At 35.6% G+C, this 27,133-nt stretch overlaps 2 protein-coding genes across 2 annotated transcripts in view; both read right to left on the minus strand.

Annotated features, from left to right (window-relative positions):
• Nucleotides 1-708: 708 nt before the first annotated feature.
• LOC137766762 (phospholipid scramblase 1-like) overlaps nt 709-27,133 on the minus strand; it is a 32,096-nt gene continuing 5,671 nt past the window's right edge. The window contains exons 3-7 of the mRNA XM_068547352.1: nt 22,784-23,004; nt 18,393-18,554; nt 15,475-15,636; nt 14,772-14,773; nt 709-805 (exon numbers count right to left, since the gene is read on the minus strand). Coding sequence (XP_068403453.1) covers nt 709-805; nt 14,772-14,773; nt 15,475-15,636; nt 18,393-18,554; nt 22,784-23,004 — 644 coding nt within the window. The remainder of the gene's footprint in view (nt 806-14,771; nt 14,774-15,474; nt 15,637-18,392; nt 18,555-22,783; nt 23,005-27,133) is intronic.
• On the minus strand, nt 5,252-5,694 carry LOC137766761 (guanine nucleotide-binding protein G(I)/G(S)/G(O) subunit gamma-5). Its single transcript, XM_068547351.1, has one exon. The coding sequence runs from the start codon at nt 5,597-5,599 to the stop codon at nt 5,393-5,395; it is 207 nt and encodes a 68-aa protein (XP_068403452.1). The 5' UTR covers nt 5,600-5,694; the 3' UTR covers nt 5,252-5,392.

The raw sequence follows: 27,133 nt of genomic DNA on the forward strand, positions 1-27,133 counted from the left end.
CTTCCATGTCTAGGTTATTGTAAATAGTCCTGCTATGAACATTGGGGTGCATGAACCTTTTCAAATAAGAGTTTTCTCTGAAAAGATGCCCAGGAGTGGCATTGCTGGATCATATGGCAATGCTATTCTTAGTTTTTTAAGGAACCTCCATACTGTTCTCCATAGTGGCTGTACCAATTTACATTCCCCCCAACAGTGTAGGTGAGTTCCCTTTTCTCCACACCCTTTCCATTTGTCATTGTAGACTTTTCAATGACGCCATTCTGACTGGTGTGAGGTGATACCTCATTGTGGTTTTGATTTGCATTTCTCTAATAATTAGTGATGTTGAGCATCTGCCTATTGGCCATCTGTATGTCTTCTTTGGAGAAATGTCTATTTAGGTCTTTTGCCCATTTTTTGATTGGGTTGTTTGTTTTTTCATTATTGAGTCATATGAGCTGATTGTATATTTTGGAAATTAAGCCCTTGTTGGTCGCATCATTTGCAAATATTTTCGCCCAGCCTGTAGGTTGTCTTTTCATTTTGTTTATGGTTTCCTTTGATGTGCAAAAGCTTATAAGTTTGATTATGTCCAATTTGTTTATTTTTGCTTTCAATGATCATTTTTAAGTTCCTAAATTTTGGTGTGGTTTGTTATGCAGAAAAATTCATACAAATAATTTTAGTGAAACAAAACTTTATTTAGATATTCTAAGTGAAATTTGTTTAATTTTGCTGAGAACTGGCAAAACTTAATGCCAGTGATCTCTGGCATGATCTTTCAGGCTGATTCTTATGACCAGAATTCAAAATACATGTAGTCCTAGGATGAAAATGAAAAATAAATATAATTAAGCTGATTTAATAGTAGAAACAGTTATAGACCTTATACCTGAGAGTGAATTTTAGGTCCTGTGTTATTAAAACATGATTATAAAACATATTAAAGCAGAATTCTGAAGATCAGACCTGTGAGGAACCAGTTTCTAAGGGCTTAAGAATGATAGATTACTTTTAAATACACCAAAATAATAAATTTGAATATAATATAAATTCATTTCCCTTAGAAAACAGCAACTAATTCCAACTTATTTCTCTCTATATTTTTTTCATTCATATATACTCAATATATAAACATATAGGAAGAAAAAAGGGAAAAACTTATAATTTCAATCGTCTCAAGATCTACCATTAATGTTTCGGTTCAAGTTCCTTCCAGACACACAGTTGGTATTATAGTATGCTTATATCCTGCTTTTTTCACTGAATAGTATATCCTGAATATCCATGTTATTAACGCTCACTTACTGAGCATTTATTTTGAGTCTTTAACATTCTATTTTAGAGATAGCTCATAATGTGCTTAATAAATCTCATACCTTAAGTTTTAGGTTTTAATATTTTTTTATTTATTAGAGTGAAGTTTGCAACATAGATTATACATTGCTATTTATGAGTACACATAATTATTTGTCTGCATCTCCTAATTTTTTGGAATAAACTAATACATATGAAAAATATCAACATTAAAATTTTTAATGGATATTTCAATTTTTTCCCCCAAAGTTGTACCTATAGCTCATGAGTGTCTGATTTCTTAAATCTTCATCAGCATTGAGAGTTCATCATTATGAAAAAAAAGTGAAAAGGGGTATTTCATCGCTGTTTATTCCTTTTCTTCATGTTTTTGAAAATGTTTTCATATGGTTACTGATTATTTGTAGTCCCTCTTTAATGGTTGTATAAATTACTTTTTCATATTCTTTGTCCACTTCCATTTGGAATTTGATTCTTTTTCTCATTTAAGTAAAATTTTTATTAATATAAGGATATTATTTCTTGGTCATATTTGAAGCATATATTTTAGTTTATTGTCTGCTTTTGAATATGTAACATTATGATTTGTTTTGAGCACAGAAGTTTAAGATATTCTAATTTAGCAGTCTGTTACTTTGTGACTTACTTGCTTTGAAAGTTCTTTTCCATCTAGAGACCAGGTGTGGATACTGTTTGTTTATTTATCTTTGATCAATAATTCAGTATTTTTTTCCTTATGCTTCCTTTGAGTTTGTTCTGTTCTTTTACTAACTTTTTAGAGATAAATACCAGGTTCATTAATTTTTCACTTCTTTTCTTCAATAAGTATTTACAGCTATACATTTCTCTTTAACATTTGTAGTTGCATTCCAGAAGTTTTCACATTATACAATTTAATGTATTTTTTAAATTTCATTATGCATTACTTATTATCCCTGACTTATTTACGTGTTTCCATGTGTACAAAATATTTAAAAACATGTATCTTTATCAACTTCTGATTTAGTGTTACTTGCTTAGACACCAAGGTCCAAATTATAGCAATTCTTTGAAATTTGTTGACACTTGCTTCTTGGCCCACTATGAGAAAAATTTGTATGTTTCTAGGAATATAGCCATTTCCTCTAGTTTCATGGTAGTATCTCATAATCCTTTGTATTTTTTGTTACCTGTTGTAACTTCTCTCTCATGTCTGATTTTATTTATTTGAGCCCTCTCTCTTTTTTTCTTGGTAAGTCTAGATAAAGGTTTGTTAATTTTGCCTATTTCTTCAAAGAACCAGCTTTTTGTTTCATTGATCTATTCTATTGTCTTTTTAGTCTCTATTTCATTTATTATTGATCTGATCTTATTATTTCTTTCCTTCTACTAATTTTGGGCTTCATTTGTTCTTTTTCTATTTCTATTAAGTGTAAAGTTAGATTGAGTATTTGAGATTTTTTCTTATTTTTTGAGGTAGGCCTGTTTTGCTCTGAACTTCTATCTTAGAATCAATTTTGCTGCATACCATAGATTTTGGTATGTTGCATTTCCATTTTGATTTGTCTCAAGGTATTCTTTTTTTTGGTTTCCTATTGGTTTCATGGTTGACCCATTTGTTGTTCAATAACATGTGTTTAAGCACATATTTGTGATTTTTCCAGTTTGCTTCTTGTAATTGGTTTCTAGTTTCATACCATTGTAGTCAGAAGGATGCTTGATATAATTTCAGTCTTCTTATTTATTGAAACTTGTTTTGTGACCTAATATATGACCTAGACTGGAGAATGTTCCACGTGCACTTGAGAAGAATGAGTATTCTGCTGCTTTTGAATGGAATGTTCTGTATATATGTATTAAACCTGTCAGGTTTAATGTGTCATTTAAGGTTGGCTTTTCTTATTGATTTTGTTTGGATGATCTATTCATTGATGTTAAGTGTGGTATTAAAGTCCCATACTATTATTGTACTGCTGTCAATTTCTCCCTTAGGTCTGTTAATATTTACTTTATATATTTAGGTTCTCCTTGTTGGGTACATTAATATTTACAAATGTTATATCTTCTTGTTGGATTGACACTTTATCATTATGTAATGCCCACCTTTGTCTTATATTACAGTGTTTATTTTAAAGTCTATTTTGTCTGATATAGCTATAGCTACCCCAGCTTTATTTTGGTTTCTATTTGCATGAAACATATTTTGCATCCCTTCACTTTCAGTCTGTGTGTCCTTACATCTATAGTGAGTCTTTTTTTTTTTGGCATTTTTATTGCAGTATAATTGCTTTACAATTGTGTGTTAGTTTCTGCTTTATAACAAAGTTAATCAGTTATACATATACATATATCCCCATATCTCTTCCCTATTGCATCTCCCTCCCTCCCACCCTCTTTATCCCACCCTTCTAGCTGGGCACAAAGCACTGAGCTGATCTCCCTGTGCTATGTGGCTGCTTCCCACTAGCTATCTATTTTACATTTGGTAGTGTATATACGTCCATATATACACTAACACTCTCACTTTGTCCCAGCTTACCCTTCCCCCTCCCTGTGTACTCAAGTCCATTCTCTAGTAGGTCTGCGTCTTTATTCCCGTCTTGCCACTAGGTTCTTCATGACAATTTTTTTTTTTTTTTTAGATTCCATATATATGTGTTAGCATACGGTATTTGTTTTTCTCTTTCTGACTTACTTCACTCTGTATGACAGACTCTAGGTCCATCCACATCACTACAAATAACTCAATTTCGATTCCTTTTATGGCTGAGTAATATTCCATTGTGTATATGTGCCACATCTTCTTTATCCATTCATCTGTTGATGGACACTTAGGTTGCTTCCATGTCCTGGCTATTGTAAATAGAGCTACAGTGAACATTGTGGTACATGACTCTTTTTGAATTACGGTTTTCTCAGAGTATATGCACAGTAGTGGGATTGCTGCGTCGTATGGTGGTTCTATTTGTAGTTTTTTAAGGAACCTCCATACTGTTCTCCATAGTGGCTGTATCAATTTACATTCCCACCAACAGGGTATGAGACTTCCATTTCCTCCACACCATCTCCAGCATTTATTGTTTGTAGATTTTTTGACAATGGCCATTCTGACTGGTGTGAGATGATATCTCATTGTAGTTTTGATTTGCATTTCTCTAATGATTAATGATGTTGAGCATTCTTTCATGTGTTTGTTGGCAATCTGTATATCTTCTTTAGAGAAATGTCTATTTAGGTCTTCTGCCCATTTTTGGATTGGGTTGTTTGTTATTTTGATATTGAGCTGCATGACCTGCTTGTAAATTTTGGAGATTAATCCTTTGTCAGTTGCTTCATTTGCAAATATTTTCTCCCATTCTGAGGGTTGTCTTTTGGTCTTGTTTATGGTTTCCTTTGCTGTGCAAAAACTTTTAAGTTTCATTAGGTCCCATTTCTTTATTTTTGTTTTTATTTCCATTTCTCTAGGAGGTGGGTCAAAAAGGATCTTGCTGTGATTTATGTCATACAGTGTTCTGCCTATGTTTTCCTCAAAGGGTTTCATAGTGTCTGCACTTATATTTAGGTCTTTAATCCATTTTGAGTTTATTTTTGTGTATGGTGTTATGGAGTGTTCTAAATTCATTCTTTTACATGTAGCTGTCCAGTTTTCCCAGCACCACTTATTGAAGAGGCTGTCTTTTCTCCACTGTATATGCTTGCCTCCTTTATCAACGATAAGGTGACCATATGTGTGTGGGTTTATCTCTGGGCTTTCTATCCTGTTCCATTGATCTATATTTCTGTTTTTGTGCCAGTACCATACTGTCTTGATTACTGTAGCTTTGTAGTATAGTCTGAAGTCTGGTAGCCTAATTCTTCCAGCTCTGTTTTTTTTTTTTTTTTTTTTTATACTAAGTATTTTATTATATGCTGCCACCAGTGTATATAAAATAATTACCCTTGTGAAACAGAAATTCATGAATATTCAGAGAGGTAGACTGACAAAAGTAGAAGTTTATATAGTATGGCACGTGTTATAGAGACAGGCTTTTGTACAGGCTTCAGATTTAGCTTTCCTTTGAATATTCACCGGTTTATGAAAAGTGGTTTAAAAACCTTGCAAAGATTCATTTTACTACAAAAAGGAACAGACTTTCTGAGGTCTGAAGGGATTTGTACTTGAAGATACTCCAGTCAGCAGGGGGTCATGTTGAGCATTCTGCAGACAGAATTGTTTCAAATCTGCAGCTGCCTGGGAAACCTTCACGCGGTTGAGCCCGGCCTCCAGCCGGAGCTGTTGAACCACTTTCTTCATAGCGGCGACGCTGGAGGAACCAGACATGGCGCACGCGAGAGCTGGGCAGATCGGCAATCCGTCGGTGGATCGGTGGTGGGTCCGCAGGGCCAGACGGCGGGACTGCGGGGCGGCGGGGCGGCGGGGCGATGGAACGGCCCAGCTCTGTTTTTCTTTCTCAAGATTGCTTTGGCTATTCGGGGTCTTTTGTGTTTCCATACAAATTGTGAAATTTTTTGTTCTAGTTCTGTGAAAAATGCCAGTGGTAGTTTGATAGGGATTGCATTGAATCTGTAGATTGCTTTGGGTAGTATAGTCATTTTCACAATGTTGATTCTTCCAATCCAAGACATGGTATATCTCTCCATCTATTTGTATCATCTTTAATTTCTTTCATCAGTGTCTTATAATTTTCTGCATACAGGTCTTTTGTCTCCTTAGGTAGGTTTGTACCTAGGTATTTTATTCTTTTCGTTACAATGGTAACTGGGAGTGTTTTCTTAATTTCACTTTCAGATTTTTCATCATTAGTGTATAGGAATGCAAGAGATTTCTGTGCATTAATTTTGTATCCTGCTACTTTACCTAATTCATTGATTAGCTCTAGTAGTTTTCTGGTAGCATCTTTAGGATTCTCTATGTATAGTATCCTGTCATCTGCAAACAGTGACAGCTTTACTTCTTCTTTTCCAATTTAGATACCTTTTGTTTCTTTTTCTTCTCTGATTGCTGTGGCTAACACTTCCAAAACTATGTTGAATAATAGTGGTGAGAGTGGGCAACCTTCTCTTGTTCCTGATCTTAGTGGAAATGGTTTCAGTTTTTCACCATTGAGGACGATGTCGGCTGTGGGTTTTTCATATATGGCCTTTATTATGTTGAGGTAGGTTCCCTCTATGCCTGCTTTCTGGAGGTTTTTTTTTATCATAAATGGGTGTTGAATTTTGTCGAAAGCTTTCTCTGCATCTATTGAGATGATCATACAGTTTTTCTCCTTCAATGTGTTGATATGGTGTGACACATTGATTTGCGTGTATTGAAGAATCCTTGCATTCCTGGGATAAATGCCACTTGATCATGGTGTATGATCCTTTTAATGTGCTGTTGGATTCTGTTTGCTAGTATTTTGTTGAGGATTTTTGCATCTATGTTGATCAGCGATATTGGCCTGTAGTTTTCTTTCTTTGTGACATCTTTGTCTGGTTTTGGTATCAGGGTGATGGTGGCCTTGTAGAATGAGTTTGGGAGTGTTCCTCCCTCTGTTATATTTTGGAGGAGTTTGAGAAGGATAGGTGTTAGCTCTTCTCTAAATGTTGATAGAATTTTCCTGTGAAACCATCTGGTCCTGGGCTTTTGTTTGTTGGAAGATTTTTAATCACAGTTTTAATTTCAGTGCTTGTGATTGGTCTGTTCATATTTTCTATTTCTTCCTGGTTCAGTCTCGGAAAGTTGCGCATTTCTAAGAATTTGTCCATTCCATCCAGGTTGTCCATTTTATTGGCATATAGTTGCTTGTAGTAATCACTAATGATCCTTTGTATTTCTGCAGTGTCAGTAGTTACTTCTCCTTTTTCATTTCTAATTCTATTGATTTGAGTCTTCTCCCTTTTTTTCTTGATGAGTCTGGCTAATGATTTATCAATTTTGTTTATCTTCTCAGAGAACCAGCTTTTAGTTTTATTGATCTTTGCTATCGTTGCCTTCATTTCTTTTTCATTTATTTCTGATCTGATCTTTATGATTTCTTTCCTTCTGCTAACTTGGGGGTTTTTTTTTGTTCTTCTTTCTGTAATTGCTTTACGTGTAAAGTTAGGTTGTTTATTTGAGATGTTTCTTGTTTCTTAAGGTAGGATTGTATTGCTATAAACTTCCCTCTTAGAACTGCTTTTGCTGCCTCCCATAGGTTTTGCATCATCATGTTTTCATTGTCATTTGTTTCTAGGTACTTTTTGATTTCCTCTTTGATTTCTTCAGTGATCTCTTGTTTATCAAGTAGTGTATTGTTTAGCCTCCATGTGTTTGTATTTTTTACAGACTTTTTCCTGTAATTGATATCTAGTATCATAGTGTTGTGGTCAGAAAAGGTACTTGATACAATTTCAATTTTCTTAAATTTAGCAAGGCTTGGTTTGTGACCCAAGATATGATCTATCCTGGAGAATGTTCCATGAGCACTTGAGAAGAAAGTGTATTGTGTTGTTTTTGATGGAATGTCCTATAAATATCAATTAAGTCCATCTTGTTTAATATATCATTTAAAGTTTGTGTTTCTTTATTTATTTTCATTTTGGATGATCTGTCCATTGGTGAAAGTGGGGTGTTAAAGTCCCCTACTATGATTGTGTTACTGTTGATTTCCCCTTTTATGGCTGTTAGTGTTTGCCTTATGTATTGAGGTGCTCCTATGTTGGGTGCATAAATATTTACAACTTTTATATCTTCTTCTTGGATTGATCCCTTGGTCATTATGGAGTGTCCTTCTTTGTCTCTTGTAATAGTCTTTATTTTAAAGTGTATTTTGCCTGATATGAGAATTGCTACTCCAGCTTTCTTTTGATTTCCATTTTCATGGAATATCTTTTTTCATCCCCTCACTTTCAGTCTGTATGTGTCCCTGGGTCTGAAGTGGGTCTCTTGTAGACAGCATATATATGGGTCTTGTTTTTGTATCCATTCAGCCAGTCTATGTCTTTTGGTTGGAGCGTTTAATCCATTTACATTTAAGCTAATTATCGATATGTATGTTCCTATTACCATTTTCTTAATTGTTTTGGGTTTCTTATTGTAGGTCTTTTCCTTCTCTTGTGTTTCCTGCCTAGAGAAGTTCCTTTAGCATTTGTTGTAAAGCTGGCTTGGTGGTGCTGAATTCTCTTAGCTTTTGCTTGTCTATAAGTGTTTTAATTTTTCTGTCAAATCTGCATGAGATCCTTGCTGGGCAGAGTAATCTTGGTTGTGGGTTTTTCCGTTTCATCACTTTAAATATGTCCTGCCACTCCCTTCTGGCTTGCAGAGTTTCTGCTGAAAGATCAGCTGTTAACCTTATGGGGATTCCTTTGTATGTTATTTGTTGTTTTTCCCTTGGTACTTTTAATATTTTTTCTTTGTATTTAATTTTTGACAGTTTGATTAATATGTGTCTTGGTGTGTTCCTCCTTGGATTTATCCTGTATGGGACTCTCTGCACTTCCTGGACTTGATTAACTATTTCCTTTCCCATTTTAGGGAAATTTTCAACTATAATCTCTTCAAATATTTTCTCAGTCCCTTTCTTTTTCTCTTCTTCTTCTGGGACCCCTATAATTCGAATGTTGGTGCGTTTAATATTGTCCCAGAGGTCTCTGAGACTGACCTCAATTCTTTTCATTCTTTTTTCTTTATTCTGCTCTACAGTAGTTATTTTCACTATTTTATCTTCCAGGTCACTTCTCCGTTTTTCTGCCTCAGTTATTCTGCTATTGATCCCTTCTAGAGAATTTTTGATTTCATTTACTGTGCTGTTCATGATTGTTTGCTCTTTAGTTCTTCTAGGTCCTTGTTAAACGTTTCTTGTATTTTCTCCATTCTATTTCCAAGATTTTGGACCATCTTTACTATCATTATTCTGAATTCTTTTTCAGGTAGACTGCCTATTTCCTCTTTATTTGTTAGGTCTGGTGGGTTTTTACCTTGCTCCTTCATCTGCTGTGTATTTCTCTGTCTTCTCGTTTTGCTTGACTTACTGTGTTTGGGGTCTCATTTTTGCAGGCTGCCAGTTTGTAGTTCACGTTGTTTTTGGTGTCTGCCCCCAGTGGCTAAGGTTGGCTCAGTGGGTTGTGTAGCCTTCCTGGTGGAGGGAAGTAGTGCCTGTGTTCTGGTGGGTGAGGCTGGATCTTGTCTTTCTGGGTGGCAGGTCCACGTCTGGTGGTGTGTTTTGGGGTGTCTGTGGCCTTATTATGATTTTAGGCAGCCTCTGTGCTAATGGGTGGGGTTGTCTTCCTGTCTTGCTAGTTGTTTGGCATAGGGTGTCCTCTACTGTAGCTTGCTGGTCGTTGACTGGAGCTGGGTCTTGTTGTTGAGATGGAGATCTCTTCGAGATTTTTGCCATTTGATATTACGTTGAGCTGGGATGTCTCTGGTGGACCAATGTCCTGGCTTGGCTCTCCCACCTCAGAGGCACAGCCCTGACGCCTGGCTGGAGCGCCAAGAGCCTGTCATCCACACGGCTCAGAATAAAAGGGAGAAAGGAAGGAAGGAAGGAAGGAAGGAAGGAAGAAAGAAAGAAGAGAACAACTGAACCAAAAAATGAATCCATCAATGATAACAAGCGATGAAATGTATATTAAAAAAAAAAAAAGAAAAATGGAGAGACAGAACCGTAGGACAAATGGTAAAAGCAAAGCTATACAGACAAAATCACACACAAGCATAAGCATACACACAAAAAGAGAAAAGGAAAAATGTATATATATCGTTGCTCCCAAAGTCCACCTCCTCAATTTGGGATGACTTGTCTATTCAGGTATTCCACAGATGCAGGCACATCAAGTTGATTGTGGAGATTTAATCCGCTGCTCCTGAGGCTGCTGGGAGAGATTTCCCTTTCTCTTCTTTGTTCACACAGCTCCTGCAATTCAGCTTTGGATTTGGCCCTGCCTCTGTGTGTAGGTCGCCTGACGGCGTCTGTTCTTCATTTAGATAGGATGGGGTTAAAGGAGTAGCTACTTCCAGGGCCCTGGCTCACTCAGGCCCGGGGGAGGGAGGAGTACGGAATGCGGGGCGAGCCTGTGGCGGCAGAGGTCGGCGTGAAGTTGCACCAGCCCGAGGCGCGCCGTGTGTTTTCCCGGGGAAGTTGTCCCTGGATCACGGGACCCTGGCATTGGCAGGCTGCACAGGCTCCTGGGAAGGGAGGTGTGGAGAGTGACCTGTGCTCGCACACAGGCTTCTTGGTGGCAGCAGCAGCAGCCTTAGCGTCTCATGCCCGTCTCTGGGGTCCGCGCTGATAGCCGTGGCTCACGTCCGTCTCTGGAGCTCACTTAGGCGGCACTCTTAATCCCCTCTCCTCGCACACCAGGAAACAAAGAGGGAAGAAAAAGTCTCTTGCCTCTTCGGCAGCTCCAGACTTTCACGGACTCCCTCCTGGCTAGCTGTGGTGCACTAGCCCCTTCAGGCTGTGTTCACGCCGCCAACCCCAGTCCTCTCCCTGCGATCCGACCGAAGCCCGAGCCTCAGCTCCCAGCCCCCGCCCGCCCCGGGGGTGAGCAGACAAGCCTCTCGGGCTGGTGAGTGCTGGGCGGCAGCGATCCTCTGTGCGGGAATCTCTCCGCTTTGCCCTCCGCACCCCTGTGGCTGTGCTCTCCTCCGTGGTTCTGAAGCTTCCTCCGCTGCCACCCACAGTCTCCCCCCACGAAGGGGCTTCCTAGTGTGTGGAAATATTTTCTCCTTCACAGCTCCCTCCCAGTGGTGCAGGTCCTGTCCCTATTCTTTTGTCTCTGTTTTTTCTTTTGCCCTACCCAGGTATGTGGAGAGTTTCTTGCCTTTTGGGAGGTCTGAGGTCTTCTGCCAGCATTCAGTAGGTGTTCTGTAGGAGTTGTTCCACATGTAGATGTATTTTTGATGTATTTGTGGGGAGGAAGGTGATCTCCACGTCTTACTCTTCCGCCATCTTGAAGCTCCTCCTCCTATAGTGAGTCTTTTGTAGGCAGCATATAGATGGATCTTGTTTTCTATTTGGCCAGTCTATGTTTTTTAATTGGAGAATTTAGTCTGTTTACCTTTAAATGGTATGTGTTTACTGTCATTTTGATAATTGTTTTCTGGCTGTCTTGTAGTTCCTCTCTTGTTCCTATCTTCTTCTCTTGTTCTCTTCCCTTGTGTTTTGATGACTTTCTTTAGTGTTATCCTTAAATTCCTTTTAAAATTATCTTTTGAGTGTCTACTATAGGCTTTGCTTATCTGGAAAACTCTCCTTCAGTTCTGAATGATAATCTTGCCAGGTAGAATATTCTTGACTAGAAGTTTTCCATTTCAGCACTTTGAATATCTCATGCTACTCCCTTCTGGCCTTCAAAGTTTCTACTGAGACATTTGCTGATAGCCTCATGTGGGTTCCCTTTTAAGTAGCAAGTTTTTCTCTTGCTGCTTTTAAGATTCTCTATCTTTCAACATTTTAAGTATAATGTGTTTTGGTGTGGATCTCTTTGGGTTTCTCTTATTTGAAACTTTCTGGGAATCCTTGATTTGGATGTCTTTTTCCTTCCCCAGGTTAGGGAAGTTTTCAGCCGTTATCTTTGAATATGTTTTCTGTTCCTCCTCTCTCTCTTCTTCTTTTGGGATCCCTAAATGAGAATATTGTTCGACTTGATGTTGTCCCATAGGTCCCTTAAGCCATATATATATACATATAATTTTTTTTCCCCTCAGTTTGAGTGAGTTCCACTGTTTCTGTCTTCGAGATCACTGTTCTTTTCTTGTGCTTCATCTAGTCTGTTGTTGAACCTTTCTAATGTATTTTTCAGTTCAGTTATTGTATTCTTCAGCTCTATTACTTCTGTTTGGTACTTTCTTATATTTTCTTTCTCTTTACTGAAATTCTCACTGTGTTCATCCACTCCTGAGTTTAGTGACCATCTCTATGACCCTTACTTTGAACTCTTAATTAGGTAAATTACTTATCTCCATTTCATTAAGTTTTTTTTTTTCTTTTTTTCTGGTGTTTTATCTTGTTCTTTCATTTGGTGCATATTTTTGTTTCTTTATTTTGCTTGACTCTCTGTGTTTGTCTTTACATTAGGCAAAGCATCTACCTTTCCTAGTCTTGAAGGAATGGCCTTGTATAGGAGATGAATCTTATCATTTAACCTTGCTCTTGTTCTTGCTTATGTCTCAAACTTTTGTGATTACCTAAGCACCCAGATTTATTCTTGATAGGTCCCAGTTGTTGAGGTTTTTCCAAGGTTTGTCAGTGTCCAAAAGGAGGGATCTCAGTCAGTACCTAGTTTCAGGCTCACTGGAAGCCAGATTCTTAAGCAGCAGCTTTTAAGGTATGCAAATATATACAGTCCTATGGAATTTCAGTCATAAACCCTGCTGGACTCCAGACCAAGTAATTTGGAGGCATCCCTTTGGTGATATTTGCAGAAATTGGGACTCTAGATGAATGTATAAGCTCCTTCCTGATAGGTACCACTGAGCTGAAGCAAAACCAAGAGAGAGTGCAAAAATGGCATTCCCCCAGCCTATGTTCCCTGAGGAAAATTTGAAGCCTCTAGACATGCGGTAAACCTAAAACCTGCCCCTCAACCTGAGGTTTCAGCACAAGTAGATAAGCCTTTTTCACAGGAAGACTGGGGGTGTGTTCCAGTCTGCTGTCTATGCCATGGTCTGGGGGGTGGTAGCCTGCTAAGAACTCTCTCTCTCATTGTATCAGTCACATGGGGCCCAGAAACACAAGCACCTCTGGTCACCAGAGCCAGATGATCAAGAGGTATCCCCTGTGTGGACTGTACACACCTATTGGCTTTAGCAGGGCCACAGGTGAGCTTGGGGCCATGGCATGACTGCTGGTTTTAGCAAGACTACAGGCAGAGTATGACCGCCAGCACTAGCAAGGTAACAGGAGTACAAAAATGGCACCTGTCATTGTTGGCCCTTACAAGGTAGAATGAGAGCATAAAAATGATGCATACCAGCATCTCTGTCTCCAGAGTCCCAACAGGCCCCTGCCCCTCTAGCAGATGCTTTAAGATTAGCTAGTGAATCTCCTTCATGAGCTAATATCATCTAGATGTTTTTCAAACTGCTGCTTGTATGCTGTCTTGGGGTGATTCTGCATATGAGCTGTTTGAGAGTAGAATCTCTGTTCTCTACAGCACTCTGAATCTCCTGAACGTTAGCCCTATTGGTTACCAAAGCCAGATGTTTTGGGGGTTGTCTTTCAGTGCAGGTCCCAAAGGTTGGGGTGCCTGAAGTGGGGCATGAACGCCTTGCTTCTCAGGGAGAAGATCTGTATTTGTGAGACCCCTCCCGATTGTGGGTCACTCTACCAAGTGTGGGTTTTTGGGTGAGAACACATCTCTGCCTCTCCATCCTGTCTTGATGTGGTCTTTTTATCCTTCATTGTTTTTAATTTTATTTGTTTTTTTATTTATGGCTGTGTTGGGTCTTCGTTTCTGTGCGAAGGCTTTCTCTAGTTGCGGCAAGTGGGGGCCACTCTTCATCGCGGTGCGCGGGCCTCTCACTGTCGCAGCCTCTCTTGTTGCGGAGCACAGGCTCCAGACGCGCAGGCTCAGTAACTGTGGCTCACGGGCCCAGTGGCTCCGCGGCATGTGGGATCTTCCCAGACCAGGGCTCGAACCCGTGTCCCCTGCATTGGCAGGCAGATTCTCAACCACTGCGCCACCAGGGAAGCCCTATCCTTCACTGTTGAAGAGCTATTTAGCTAGTTTTCAGGCTTTTTTCAGAGGGAATTATTCCATGTGTAGCGGTAAATTTGGTGTGTCCATGGGAAGAGGTGAGTTCAGGCTCTTCTTATGCTGCCATCTTGAACTACTTCTGCTATTGATTTATTTTTAAAAACATGTTTACATTCACCAATATAGTTAGCATTTTATTTTCTCATAAATCTTACTGAACTTCAGATGATTCTTCTCAGATTATGTTCCTTCCTCCTGATTTATCCCCTTTAGAAATGGTCTGTATGTGTAAAACTGTGTTTTTTAAAAAACTAATTTATTTATTTTCCTCTTCTCCTTGAGATATGTATTCTTGAAGAAAATAGAATTTGAGAGTTAAGATCTTTTTTTTAATCAATACTTTGAAGATATTATTCTACTCTCTGGCTTCCACTCTTTCTGTTGAGAAGGCAGTTGTCAGTCTAATTGCTTGTGGGAGATTTATCTTTTCTTTCTGGTTACTTATTTTTCTATGCTGTTTTGCTGCTTCACTGTGATTTATATAGATGTTGCTTTTTAATTATATTACTTAGGCTATATTGTCCTTTCTGAATCACTGGATTCATGTTTCTTCTGGAAATTTTTTAGCAGTTATTCTCTAACCTATCTTACTTACTTAGAACTCTTGACTTTCATGTTTCCTTGTCTCTGTGGTTCATTATGAATAATTTCCTCAACTATATCTCTCAGTTCACTAATTTTTTCCTCAGCTACATTCGATCTGCTATCTAATCTGTTTATTTTTCTCTTTGTCCAAATTTCTTAATACTGTATGATTCATCCCTGCTTACCACTTCTGCCATTTCCTGTCATTTCATAATATTTGGAGAATGAAGGTAGTTGCTTATGTTCATTTTCTCCCTAAGACCCAACTGAAATCACAAATGATATTTTCTTTTTAAATATTGCTACATATCGGTGCTCTGTGATAACTTAGATGGGTGGGATGGTGGGGGGTGGGAGGGAGGTCAAAGAAGGAGGTGATGTAGGTGTACATACAGCTGATTTTATTGTACAGCAGAAACTAACACAACATTGTAAAGCAATTATACTCCAATAAAAAAAGAAAATTATGTGTAGCCACGAAGCAAAAAAAAAAGAAAAAAAAATATTTCTACATATCTATGGTTTCAAATTAACAATGATTACTTTTTAAATGAAATGTTAAAAAAGGTACTTATTATAAAATTTTAAATTGTTGGAAATAACAGTAAATTACATTGAATGAGACATTGTGTTCTTATTTTCAGTGACTTAGTCTTGTTTTTCATTAAGGCAAAGGAATTCAACTTTAATGATCACATTCCCAGGACACTCGTTTTTATTTCCTTTGCAATGTGAGCACTCAATCCATGATGTAATTTGGGGACCTAGGACTAGACCAAAAGCACAGATTGCAATTGATCTAAGTGATTTGAGGAGAAATATTAGCAAAAGTGTAGTGATAATCTCAGAAAATTAATGTGCAGCTAGATAGAATAAAAATAGACTCACAATGAGGAAACTTGCTCCGAGCATCAATGCTTTTATTTTGACATCAAGATCAAAAGGAAACTGGATCCCAAATTTATCAGCATTGGTAAAACTTTCCCTCATAAATCCAGTCCACTGATTGGAAATCTTACCAATAACCATTTCTTCATCCAGGGACAAAAACTAAAATAAAAAATATTTTTAATCTTAGATAAAATCTCCGAAATAAAACAATAGGCATTCCCACATCAATTTTAGTAATTAAATATGACCCATATGAATTATAATCATATGTGAGTTATAATATAATCTGAAGTAAAAAGAATATGCAATATGGACAAAAAGTAGCCTATGAAAACATCTACAGACAATTTCTACCTAAAAGAAAATTTTCAAATTGATTGGATACAAGTGATCTTATTTATATGTATGTGTATACATACATATATTATGTTTTATATACAATGCATATTGTATATAAAATTATATTAATGTATATAATTTGCTTAAATTTGATCAGAGAATCAATTTAATTAGAAAATGAAAACCACTAGCTTTTCAGCTCTTTTACACACTTAACTCTTTCCTAAGAGTCCTGATTTTCTGAATCCCTCTACCTTTACCTCATCCCCTTTTCTTCTTTACTCATCTGGACTCCCTGGAGCACCACTTCTTGTACCAAGTAATATTCATTTCTCAACCTAAGAGATACTCATGTAAATGTAAAACAATAAATCTGTGATAAATGCTACTGCTTATTTTGTGATGAATGCCAGAAAGGAAAAGGTAGCGTGATATGATGGAATATAATAGGGAGATAATAGGCAGACTAAAAGAACTGGGGGGGTGGTTTTAGGGAAAAAGAGGGAAAATGCCATTTAAGCTGAGATTTGGAGGATCAGCAGGAATTAGTGACAGAGGAATAGGGAAAGTGAGCGCTTCCTAGAGAGAGTCAGCTACATGTGAAAAGGCTCTGGTTTAGGAATAAACATAGCTGGAGCGAAGTGAGTGAGGGGAATAGTGGTAGAAACTAAGAAAAGAGAGGTATGCAGGGCTAGGTCATACATAGCCTTGTAAGTAATGTTAAGGAATTTGGGGAGAGAAATATGGAAGAGTTTTACATAACTGTGTCAGACTTTTCCAGTTTTTCCAGAACTCTGAACACATCGTTCCCCCTCACCCTCAACAATACAGCTTATATTTTCCACTGAAGAGAAAATAGAAGCAACTGGACAGGAACTTACTGGACTCCCAGCCGCCAGTCTAGAAAGTTATTATATCTGTACCAACACGTCCTGCTTCCTTCCTGGTGTGATTAATGGGCCATCTCTATGCCTGTTCGAGGCCAGTTCCCTACATGCCTTAGGTCCCATACCAAGAGACAGGGTTCATCAGATATTCAATTTCGGTTGTTTCTCCACACTTTTCCTCCAATTTGGCTTCTTTCCTTTAAAATCAAAGCATGCTAAGGACATACCTTTCATAAAAATACCTCCCTGTCCACTCTGTGCCCCCATCCAGCCAGGAACAAGATTACGGTAAGGCAGGGAGACAAGTCATACAAATGCAGAGTCAGTTTCTGTCTTAACTTAATTTTTTGGTATTTGTTCCTAATAGATTTTTTGCATTAATTTTGATGTTTAAAATATATTCAAATATCATTTATCTTAATTACTAGGCTTTTTGGTGTCCCTTTGAATTTTGTACCAGAGATAAATATCTTATTTGCCTCACCCTAGTCCTGTCCTATAGTAGTCCTAGCTACTCCTTTACCTCTGTCCTGTTTTTCATAACCAAAAGTATTAAAAGGTTTGTCCATATTCATGCAAAAGATGCACATTCTCACAGAATCATTACCTCATTTCTTGTCGCTTGCTCTTGGAGGTTACCTATAAGTACCAGCTTTAAAATGGCTTTGCTTCAAACTTAGAAGAAATAGGAAATATTCTATATACCTTAGCAATAGTTCTTAAGACACTAGAATAAAGTAGGATTTATTGTACCATAATGTGAGATACAAGACAATGATGTTACTAAAAATGAGGCAAGGTAGCTTTGGCTTCCAGAGTTTTATGCACAGACCACTCTGTTGCATTGGTTTCCAACTTGAAACAGAGAAGAATAGAGTCTTGTGTGCTCATTTTATTAAATTTTTCTAAACTAAACTTATTATTATAATTAATTTTTAAGTATGTCTTAATCAGTACATGTAAGTATCACTAAAGTGAACTGACATAATTCTAAAGAAGGAAAAAAATCAGGCAGTATTTTACTTAGGCTGTGTCCAGATTTCTGACTAGAAATTTCAGATATTAAAACAAGCAAACATGTCCTTGATGAAAGACTGAAAAGCAGTCTTTTTTCAAATTGAATATCTTATCAAACCAAGACAGTATTCTCTGTTGCTTAGGAATCTTCAGATTTAACCAAGCGTAGTGGGATATTTATTAACTATATTTAGTATATTTAGTAGTTAACTTCCTAAATTATTATCTGAATGTTGGACATAATCTGAGAAATAAATCAGTAAGCACATAAAATTTAACAAAATTGTATCATGCCAGTTTCAGAATTTTATAAAACTTAGCATTAATCTCTTATCTATAATTAATGCTGGATTATGTCATTGTCCATTGCAATAAAGTTAATTTTCTCTTTCAACGTTCCTTGAAATATTAAATATAAAACTTGTTGTTTGATAACTATACACTTAAAATATAGATTTAAAAGGTGCCTTATAAGCTTCACAAACTGTAGGTCTTAATTAAGCAAAGAAACTATGAATTAGAAATTCAATTTAAAAATTAGGCAAATATTTATAGTAATTGTAATATGTTTTTATTTTCTTTTAATCACATTAATTAACTATGTGCATTAGAAAATTATCAAATTATTAATTAATTTGACCATGATAATTTAAAACATTATGAATTACTCACATTAAAATTTAGATCTTTGAGACAGCTAGAAACCACATATGGCCCTCTGATTTTCATTAAATCCTCCTTATTCTCATTTTTTATTTTAAACATTGGCAAAAATGGGTGATAGTATTGATAAACATATCCAATTATTTCTCCAGGAGGGGCCTCAACTTTTAGCTACAAAATATTAAAAAATGTAGTATTCATCAAGTGAGATATGTTTGATTTGTAAGCAACACTGTATTTACCTGTATGCTACCTTTTACTTAGCTTTTTGTATATGTGGACAGAACTTCATGAGTTTAAAGCATGACCTATATTTGGGAATGGACATGGAAGTAAAAAAGGATTTAGTTGTTGAAGTCCCTGAGTTGAGATCTGATGCTGCTGCTCACTAACCACATGAAATATGGACAAGTCACTCACCTCTCTGAAATTAATTTTCCATTTGCCAAAGAAAGATAATAATAATCTTTAGGTACTTACGAGGATCACTTTTTAAATTTCCATGCCCAATAGATATGCCTTAAAAACTCCAATCACACCAAAACAGTTTATTATCCAACATGCCAAGGACTTTTGTACCTCTATGCCAATGCAAATATGAATTCATTGAAATTCTTCATGCTCATTGTGATTTAAAGCCCAGTTCATCAGAATCAATAGAGACTGATTCAGTAAATTATGGTATATCATCCATACAACGGGTTATTATGCAGCCATTTATGAGAATGAGAAAGCTCTATACATACTGATATAATCTTCAAGTTAAAAAAGTGTAGAAGAATATCTGCCAATTGTGTACCAAACACATGACACACATACACACACACATATGTATGTGTATATGTATACATATATATAGCATAAATATGCATCTGGTATACAAATAGTCATAGAATAATTCTGGAAGAATACCTTAACTCATAATAGCAGTTGCCTCTGAAGAAGAATACAGCAGACATAGGAAATAAGTGTTTGAGAGACATTGTTTTAGCTGAATAACTTTCTTTGCTAACTGACTTTCTTTCTCTTTCTTTCTTTCTCTCCTTTCTTCCTTCCTTCTTTATATATATATATGAGTATTACTCTTTCAGAAAATAAATGGAGACTGTTAAGTCAAGATAGTGGCAGTGGTGATATAGTTTTTGAATCTTCTCAAAACCCTCATAAAAAGGATAGAACAAGTATGATAGCTAAACAAAACCAAAGCACTGTCAAATTATTTATCAAAGTAGATGGAAAAATTATAGCCTCACATCTTAAAATACAAGTAGATGTAGTGAAGCAAGTGACAGCAGCAAGATATTCCTGAGATCCAAGGAATCCAGACACCACTAACAAATATTCATCACAAAAAGAAAGGGATCCCACTCAGAATAAAAGCTCAAAGGACCAGTTTGAGAAACATAGCTGAAAATGGGATGGAACTTCAGAGCTCCTAATTTGTAGGCAGTATAAGAAGACTGTGGGAAGATTGACTGGGGCTGAAGTTGTCTAGGCATAAGAACTTTTTACAAAATCATCCATCCAAGATTCCCTTTCATAACAAAGTTTTACACTGACAAGAAATTGCTGGGAGTAGAATAAAAACTGAGTAAGACAGGAAGATCTGGGATTAAAGGAAGAGAATTTCAGATAAATGTGGAGGAGGTGTACAGAGAAGGTAAATCTGAAAAAGAAACAAGAAGTTATATTCCTAACATTACACAGTGAAACAGAAGGGAAATCCCTAGAACTCTACTATGAGAATCTCTTAAAATGATTCTGAAGATAAAAACTGGACGTGAGTCTACATTTGGAAAAGGGAATGGCACTGGTTGAGTTCCTTGATTTTAGTGGCTTCTTATTTGAGGTCTGGCCCCGGTCAGTGCTGCACGGGGTTGTGAAAAGTTTTTAATAACAGTTTCTACTTTAAGGAGGTAAGACAAATTGTAGAAGTAAGAAATAATAAAAGATTAGGAAAAAAAAAAAGCAATAGGAATGGACCAAAAAATAGAAAACAAGTAAAACAAAAGCTGATTCTTTGAAAGGATCACTAAAGTTCCCTAAGCATGAAAAAAGAAAGAAAACACAAATTACTACTGTCAGAAATGAAAAGGGGGCTATTACTACATAATATGCAAACTTAAAAGGACAATAAAAGAATATTTTAACAAATTTATGCCAATTAATTCAATAACTTAGGTTAGACAAATTCTTTGAAAGACACAAATTATAAAAATGGACTTAAGGAGAAAAAGAAAACCTGACTACCCCTATAATATATTAAAGAAGTTTTGAATTTCAACTTAAAATCCTTCACACACCCAATATTACAGGCTAAAATAGCTTCACTGTTGAATATAATCAAATATTTAAGTAAGATATGATACTAATCCTACACAAACTCTTTCAGAAAAGAATAAGGAACATTTCCAACTTTCTTTATGAAACCAACATTATCCTAATTCCAAAGCCACACAAAAACTTAAAAGAATAATACAGACCTGTATATCATACATAAACACAAATTCTTAGCAAAGTGAATCCAGGAATATATAAAAAGAATAAGAAATATATCCAAGTGGGATTTACCTCAAGAATGTAAGGTTGATTTAACATTTAAAAAAATCAATTGATGCAGTTCACATATTCACAGATTAAAAGAGAAAAGTCATATAATCAAATGAATAGATGCAGAAAAATATTTGACAAAATACAAAGTTTATTTATGGTATAAACTCAGAAAACTAGGAATAAAAGGGATCTTCCTCAACCTAAGAAAGTGTATCTTAAAAAAAACTACAGATAACCTCATACTTAAAAATTAAATCTTTTCTTCAAAGTCAGTACAAAAGGCAAGACTATCCTTTCTTACTTCTGTTCAATATTATAATAGCGTTCTTAACCAGAACAAAATGGCGATAAATAAATGACATTTATACATATATACATATAAATAAAAAGCATACAGATAGCAAAAGAAGAAGTAAAACTTTATTTTCATATTATATAATTGAAGAAAACTTTAAGGAATCTGTAAAAACCTGCTAGAACTCATAAGTGATTTTTGGCAGTCAAAAGGTAAAGGATCAATAATAAAAGGTCAATTGTTTTTCTATATATGAGCAACAAAAATGGAATGTTTAACTTGAAGATATTTTTAATTGTATCTAAAAACATGAAATACTTAAATTTAGTCCTAATAGAATATTTGTAAGACTAAGCACTGCAAACAACTGCTGGGAGTTATTAATGAAGACCTAAATCTAAGGAGAAATGTACCATAGTCATTGAGCAGAAGACACAGTATTAGTTAGAAATTAATTCTTCCCAAAATTAATAAATAGGTTCAATGCCATCCAAATCACTATCTCAGCAGGAATCTTCAAGTAATATAAAAGATTCTTCTAAAACTTACATGAAAATTGCAAAGTACTTAACAGAATCAAACAATTTTTAAAAAGCAAACCAAAATTGGAAGGCTCATACTGGCTAGTATTAAGACTTACTCTAAAGTTAGGTAGTCAAGGCAATGTAGTATTGGCATAGGGTACATATTTATGTATAGCTATATCTATAGATCAGTGGAACAGTGGAAGAGAGTAGATTCTAGAAATAGGTATACACATATATTGGCAATTTATTTTCAAAGATATAAAAAGACAGTTATATGGAAAATGGTAGTCTTTTTCAAAACATGGTGTTCAAACAACTGGATATCAAATTGAAAAAAAAAAAAACTCAAATCTTTCCTCACAGATACACAAAAATTAACTCCAAATGGAACTAGACCTAAATATAAAATTTCTGGAAGAGATATAAGACACAGTCTTTGCTATTTTGTAATAGGCAAAGATTTCTTAGATAAGTTCTTAAAAGCATGGACCATAAAAGAATATACATGATAAATTAGATTTTATCAAAATTGAAACCTTCTTTTTTCCAAGGATAATAAAATGAAAATCTAAGCCACAAACCTGGACACAATATTGGCAGTACACATATCTGACAAAAAGCTTATATCCAGACTATCTAAAGAACTCTTATAATTCAATAAGACAAATTAGTTCATTTTAAAATAGGCAAAAGATTTAAACACTACATAAAAGATATTCAATAGCTAATAAGCACATGCAGGGAAATGCAAGTAAAAATCACAATGATATTTTAGAATAAAATCTTTTAAAAATCTAAATTTCTTGTGACTTTCATTGCCTGAAAAATATTTACAGTGTTATGCATGAGTCTCATCCTGAAGGTATGAGATATGAATATAATTCTTTCTCTGACATATTTCATTCCAGACTATTCTTTGTAGCCAAACCCAATGTTTTAATTTTAATATACTGCCCCATGTTGAGGCTTTTCTGAAGGAACTCAAATACATTCTAAATCACATGGTAGAAATAATATTTACTGACCTTTTGTAGGCAGCAGTTACTCCAACAATAGCTCCATCTTAGAGCTTTATGCATAGTAATAACACCGCATCCTACATTATCATAAATTGTCATGGTAAAAGGCCTTGAAGGTCCACAGAAGTGTCTGAGGAAACAATTACTTTTCTCTTCTGCAAAATAAATTCTCTGTCCTTGATTATTCATGACATCATATGTTTTGTTAGTTTCAAAAAGACCGAGGACTAAAGAATGAAACAATATGGTGATTTATTAATAAAACTGATGTGACTTGTATAAATTGCATATCAGACTACGTGCACATTTGAGTAAGTTGGGTAATGGTGGGTAAGAAACCCCTTGGTTTTAAGCAACTTTCTTCACTAGTATCTTAGTTTCCCCATACAGAATAATAAAAGAGATGGTAGCTATCCTCTGGTTCCTTTTACTACTAAAATTCCATGCATAGCTTTTTTGTATCATTTTGAAATTCAGAGAAATTCACCTATAACTATTATGTTTTGAGTTACTTTAAAAATTACTCCTCTTCATCTTTTCCTTCCTATAGGTCATGAAAATGACTTTATTAGGTCTTCAGTCTGGCTAATAGAAACCAAGAAAAAATATTTCACTTGTGCTAAATTAGGGGAGACAGTGAGCACTCTCATATATCATCCACATAAGATAATAAATTCACCCTTTTTTTGCAAGAAAATGGAAATATTATCTTTTGTCCTAATAATTTTACTTCAGTGATCATGCAAACAAATAATCCTAAAATTTAAAAAACTGCTTTCTGCACCAAATATTCACTACTACACAACTTAGAAAAAAAAAATAAAATGGAAGCAAAGTAAATATTTAACAACAAAAGGCAATATGTATTATCCCTTCTTTAGAATTATTGGGTAGCTATTTACAATGTTGGGTTTCACCATGGTAACCACAAAACAACAATCTATAATAGACATACACATGTGCACACAAAAAAAGGAATCCAAACACAACACTAAAAATAGTTATCAAATCACAAGAGAAGAAAACAAAAGAGAAAAGGAAGAAAAAAGATCTATAAATCCAAAACAATTAGAAAAATGGCAATAGGAACATACATATCAATAATTGCCTTAAATGTAATTGGATTAAATGCTCCAACCAAAAGACACAGACTGGCTGAATGGATACAAAAACAAGACCCATATATTTGCTGCCTACACGAGACTCACTTCAGATGTAGAGACACATACAGACTGAAAGTGAGGTGATGGAAAAAGGTATTCCATGCAAATGAAAATCAAAAGAAAGCTGGAGTAGCAATACTTATGTCAGACAAAATAGACTTTAAAGCACTGTTACATGAGACAAAGAAGGACACTACATAATGACCAAAGGATCAATCCAAGAAGAAGATATAACAATTGTAAATATATATGCACCCAACATAGGAGCACCTCAATATATATGGCAAATATTAACAGACATAAAAGGAGAAATGGACAGTAACATAATAATAGTGGAGGACTTACACACCCCACTTACATCAATGGACAGATCATGTAGACAGAAAATCAATAAAAAAACCCCACAGGCCTTAAATGACACACTAGACCAGATGCACTCAATTGATATTATAGAGCACTCTATCTGAAAGCAGCAGAATATACATTCTTTTCAAGTGCACATGGAGCATTCTCCAGGATAGATCACATGCAGGGCCACAAAGCAAGGCTTGGTAAATTTAAGAAAATTGAAATCATATCAAGCATCTTTTCTGACCACAACACTATGAGGCTAGAAATCAACTGCAAGGAAAAAAAAAAAAAAAAAAAACTGCAAAAAACACAAACCCATGGAGGCTAAACAATATGCTACTAAACAACCAATGGATCACAGAAGAAATCAAAGAGGAAATCAAAAAATACCTAGAGATAAATGAAAATGAAAACACAATGATCCAAAATCTATGGGATGTAGCAAAATCAGTTCTAAGAGGCAAGTTTATAATGATACAATCTTACCTCAGGAAACAAGAAAAATCTAAAATAAACAACCTAACATAATTCCTAAAGCCACTAGAGAAAGAAGAACAAACAAAACCCAAAGTTAGTAGAAGGAAAGAAATCATAAAGATCAGAGCAGAAATAAATAAAATAGAAACTAAAAAACAATAGGAAAGATCAATGAAACTAAAAGCTGGTTCTTTAAAAAGATAAACAAAATTGATAAACCCTTAGCCAGACTCATCAAAAAAAAAGGGGTGGAGGAGAGGGTCCAAATCAATAAAACCAGAAATGAAAAAGGAGAAGATACAACCTAAACCACAGAAATACAAAGGATCAGAAAAGACAATTATGAGCAACAATTATGTTCAATAAAATGAGCAACCTAAGTGTCCATAAACAGATGAATGGATAAAGAAGATGTGGCACATATGTACAATGGAATATTACTCAGCCATAAAAAGAAACGAAATTGAGTTATTTGTAGTAAGGTGGATGGACCTAGAGTCTGTCATACAGAATGAAGTAAGAAAGAGAAAAACAAATACCGTATACTAACACATATATATGGAATCTAAGGAAAAAAAAAAAAGAGGTCATGAAGAACCTAGGGGGAAGACGGGAATAAAGACACAGACCTACTAGAGAATGGACTTGAGGATATGGGGAGGGGGAAGGGTAAGCTGGGACAAAGTGAGAGAGTGGCATGGACATATATACACTACCAAACGTAAAATAGATAGCTAGTGGGAAGCAGCCACATAGCACAGGGAGATCAGCTCTGTGGTTTGTGACCACCTAGAGGGGTGGGATAGGGAGGGTGGGAGGGAGGGAGACGCAAGAGGGAAGAGATATGGGAACATATGTTTATGTATAACTGGTTCACTTGGTTATAAAGCAGAAACTAACACACCATTGTAAAGCAATTATACTCCAATAAAGATGTTAAAAAAATAAAAATAAAATAAGACAAAAATGAAAAATAAATAAATAAATAAATAAATAAAATGGACAACCTAGAAGAAATGGACAAATTCTTAGATGGGTACAATCTCCGAAGACTGAAGCAGGAAGAAATAGAAAATATGAACAGACCAATTATCAGTACTGAAATTGAGTCAGTAATTTAAAAACTCCCAACAAGCAAAATTCAGGACCAGATGGCTTCAAAGGTGAATTTTACCAACATTTAGAGAAGATTTAACTAATTCTGAAACTAATCCAAAAAACTGCAAAGAAAGGAACACTTCTGAAATCATTCTATGAGGCCACCATCACCCTGATACCAAAACCAGACAAAGATATCACAAAAAAGAAAATTACAGGCCAGTATCACTGATGAGCATAGATACAAAATCCTCAACCAAATACTAGCAAACCGTTTCCAACAATACATTAAAAGGATCATACACCATGATCAAGTGGGATTTATCCCAGGGATGGAAGGATTTTTCAATATTCACAATTCAATGTAATACACCACATTAACAAATTGAAGAATAAAAATCACATGATCATCTCAGTAGAGGCAGAAGAAGTTTTTGATAAAATTCAATATCGATTTATGATAAAAACTCTCCAGAAAGTGGGCATAGAGGGAACATACCTCAAGATTAATAAATGTCATATATGACAAACCCACAGCTAACATCATACTCAATGGTGAAAAGGTGAAAGCATTTCCTCTAAAATTAGGAAGAAGACAAGGATATCAACTCTCGCCACTTTTATTCAACATAGTTTTGGAAGTCCTAGCCACAGCAATCAGTGAAGAAAAAGAAATAAAAGGAATCCAAACTCGAAAAAGAAGTAAAACTGTCCCTGTTTGCAGATGACATGATGCTATACATAGAAGATTCTAAGAAAGCTACCAGAAAACTACTAGAGCTAATCAATGAATTTGGTAAAGTTGCAGGATACAAAATTAATATACAGAAATCTGTTGCATTTCTATACACTAACAACAAAAGATCAGAGAGAGAATTTAAGGAAATAATCCCATTTACCATCGCATCAAAAAGAATAAAATACCTAGGAATATACCTACCTAAGGAGGCAAAAGACCTGTACTCTGAAAACTGTAAGACACTGATGAAAAAAATTGAAGGTAACACAAACAGATGGAAATATATACCATGTTCTTGGATTGGAAGAATCAATATTGTTAAAATGACCATACTACCCAAGGCAATTCAATGCAATTCCTATCAAATTATCAATGGCATTTTTTCACAGAACTAGAACAAAAAATTCTAAAATTTGTATGAAAACACAGATCACCCTGAATAGCCAAAACAATCCTGAGAAAGAAGAATGGAGCTGGAGGAATCAAGCTCCCTGGCTTCAGACTATACTGCAAAGCTACAGTATTCAA

Source organism: Eschrichtius robustus, chromosome 6, assembly GCF_028021215.1.
Source record: "Eschrichtius robustus isolate mEscRob2 chromosome 6, mEscRob2.pri, whole genome shotgun sequence".
NCBI classification, from domain to species: domain Eukaryota; kingdom Metazoa; phylum Chordata; class Mammalia; order Artiodactyla; family Eschrichtiidae; genus Eschrichtius; species Eschrichtius robustus.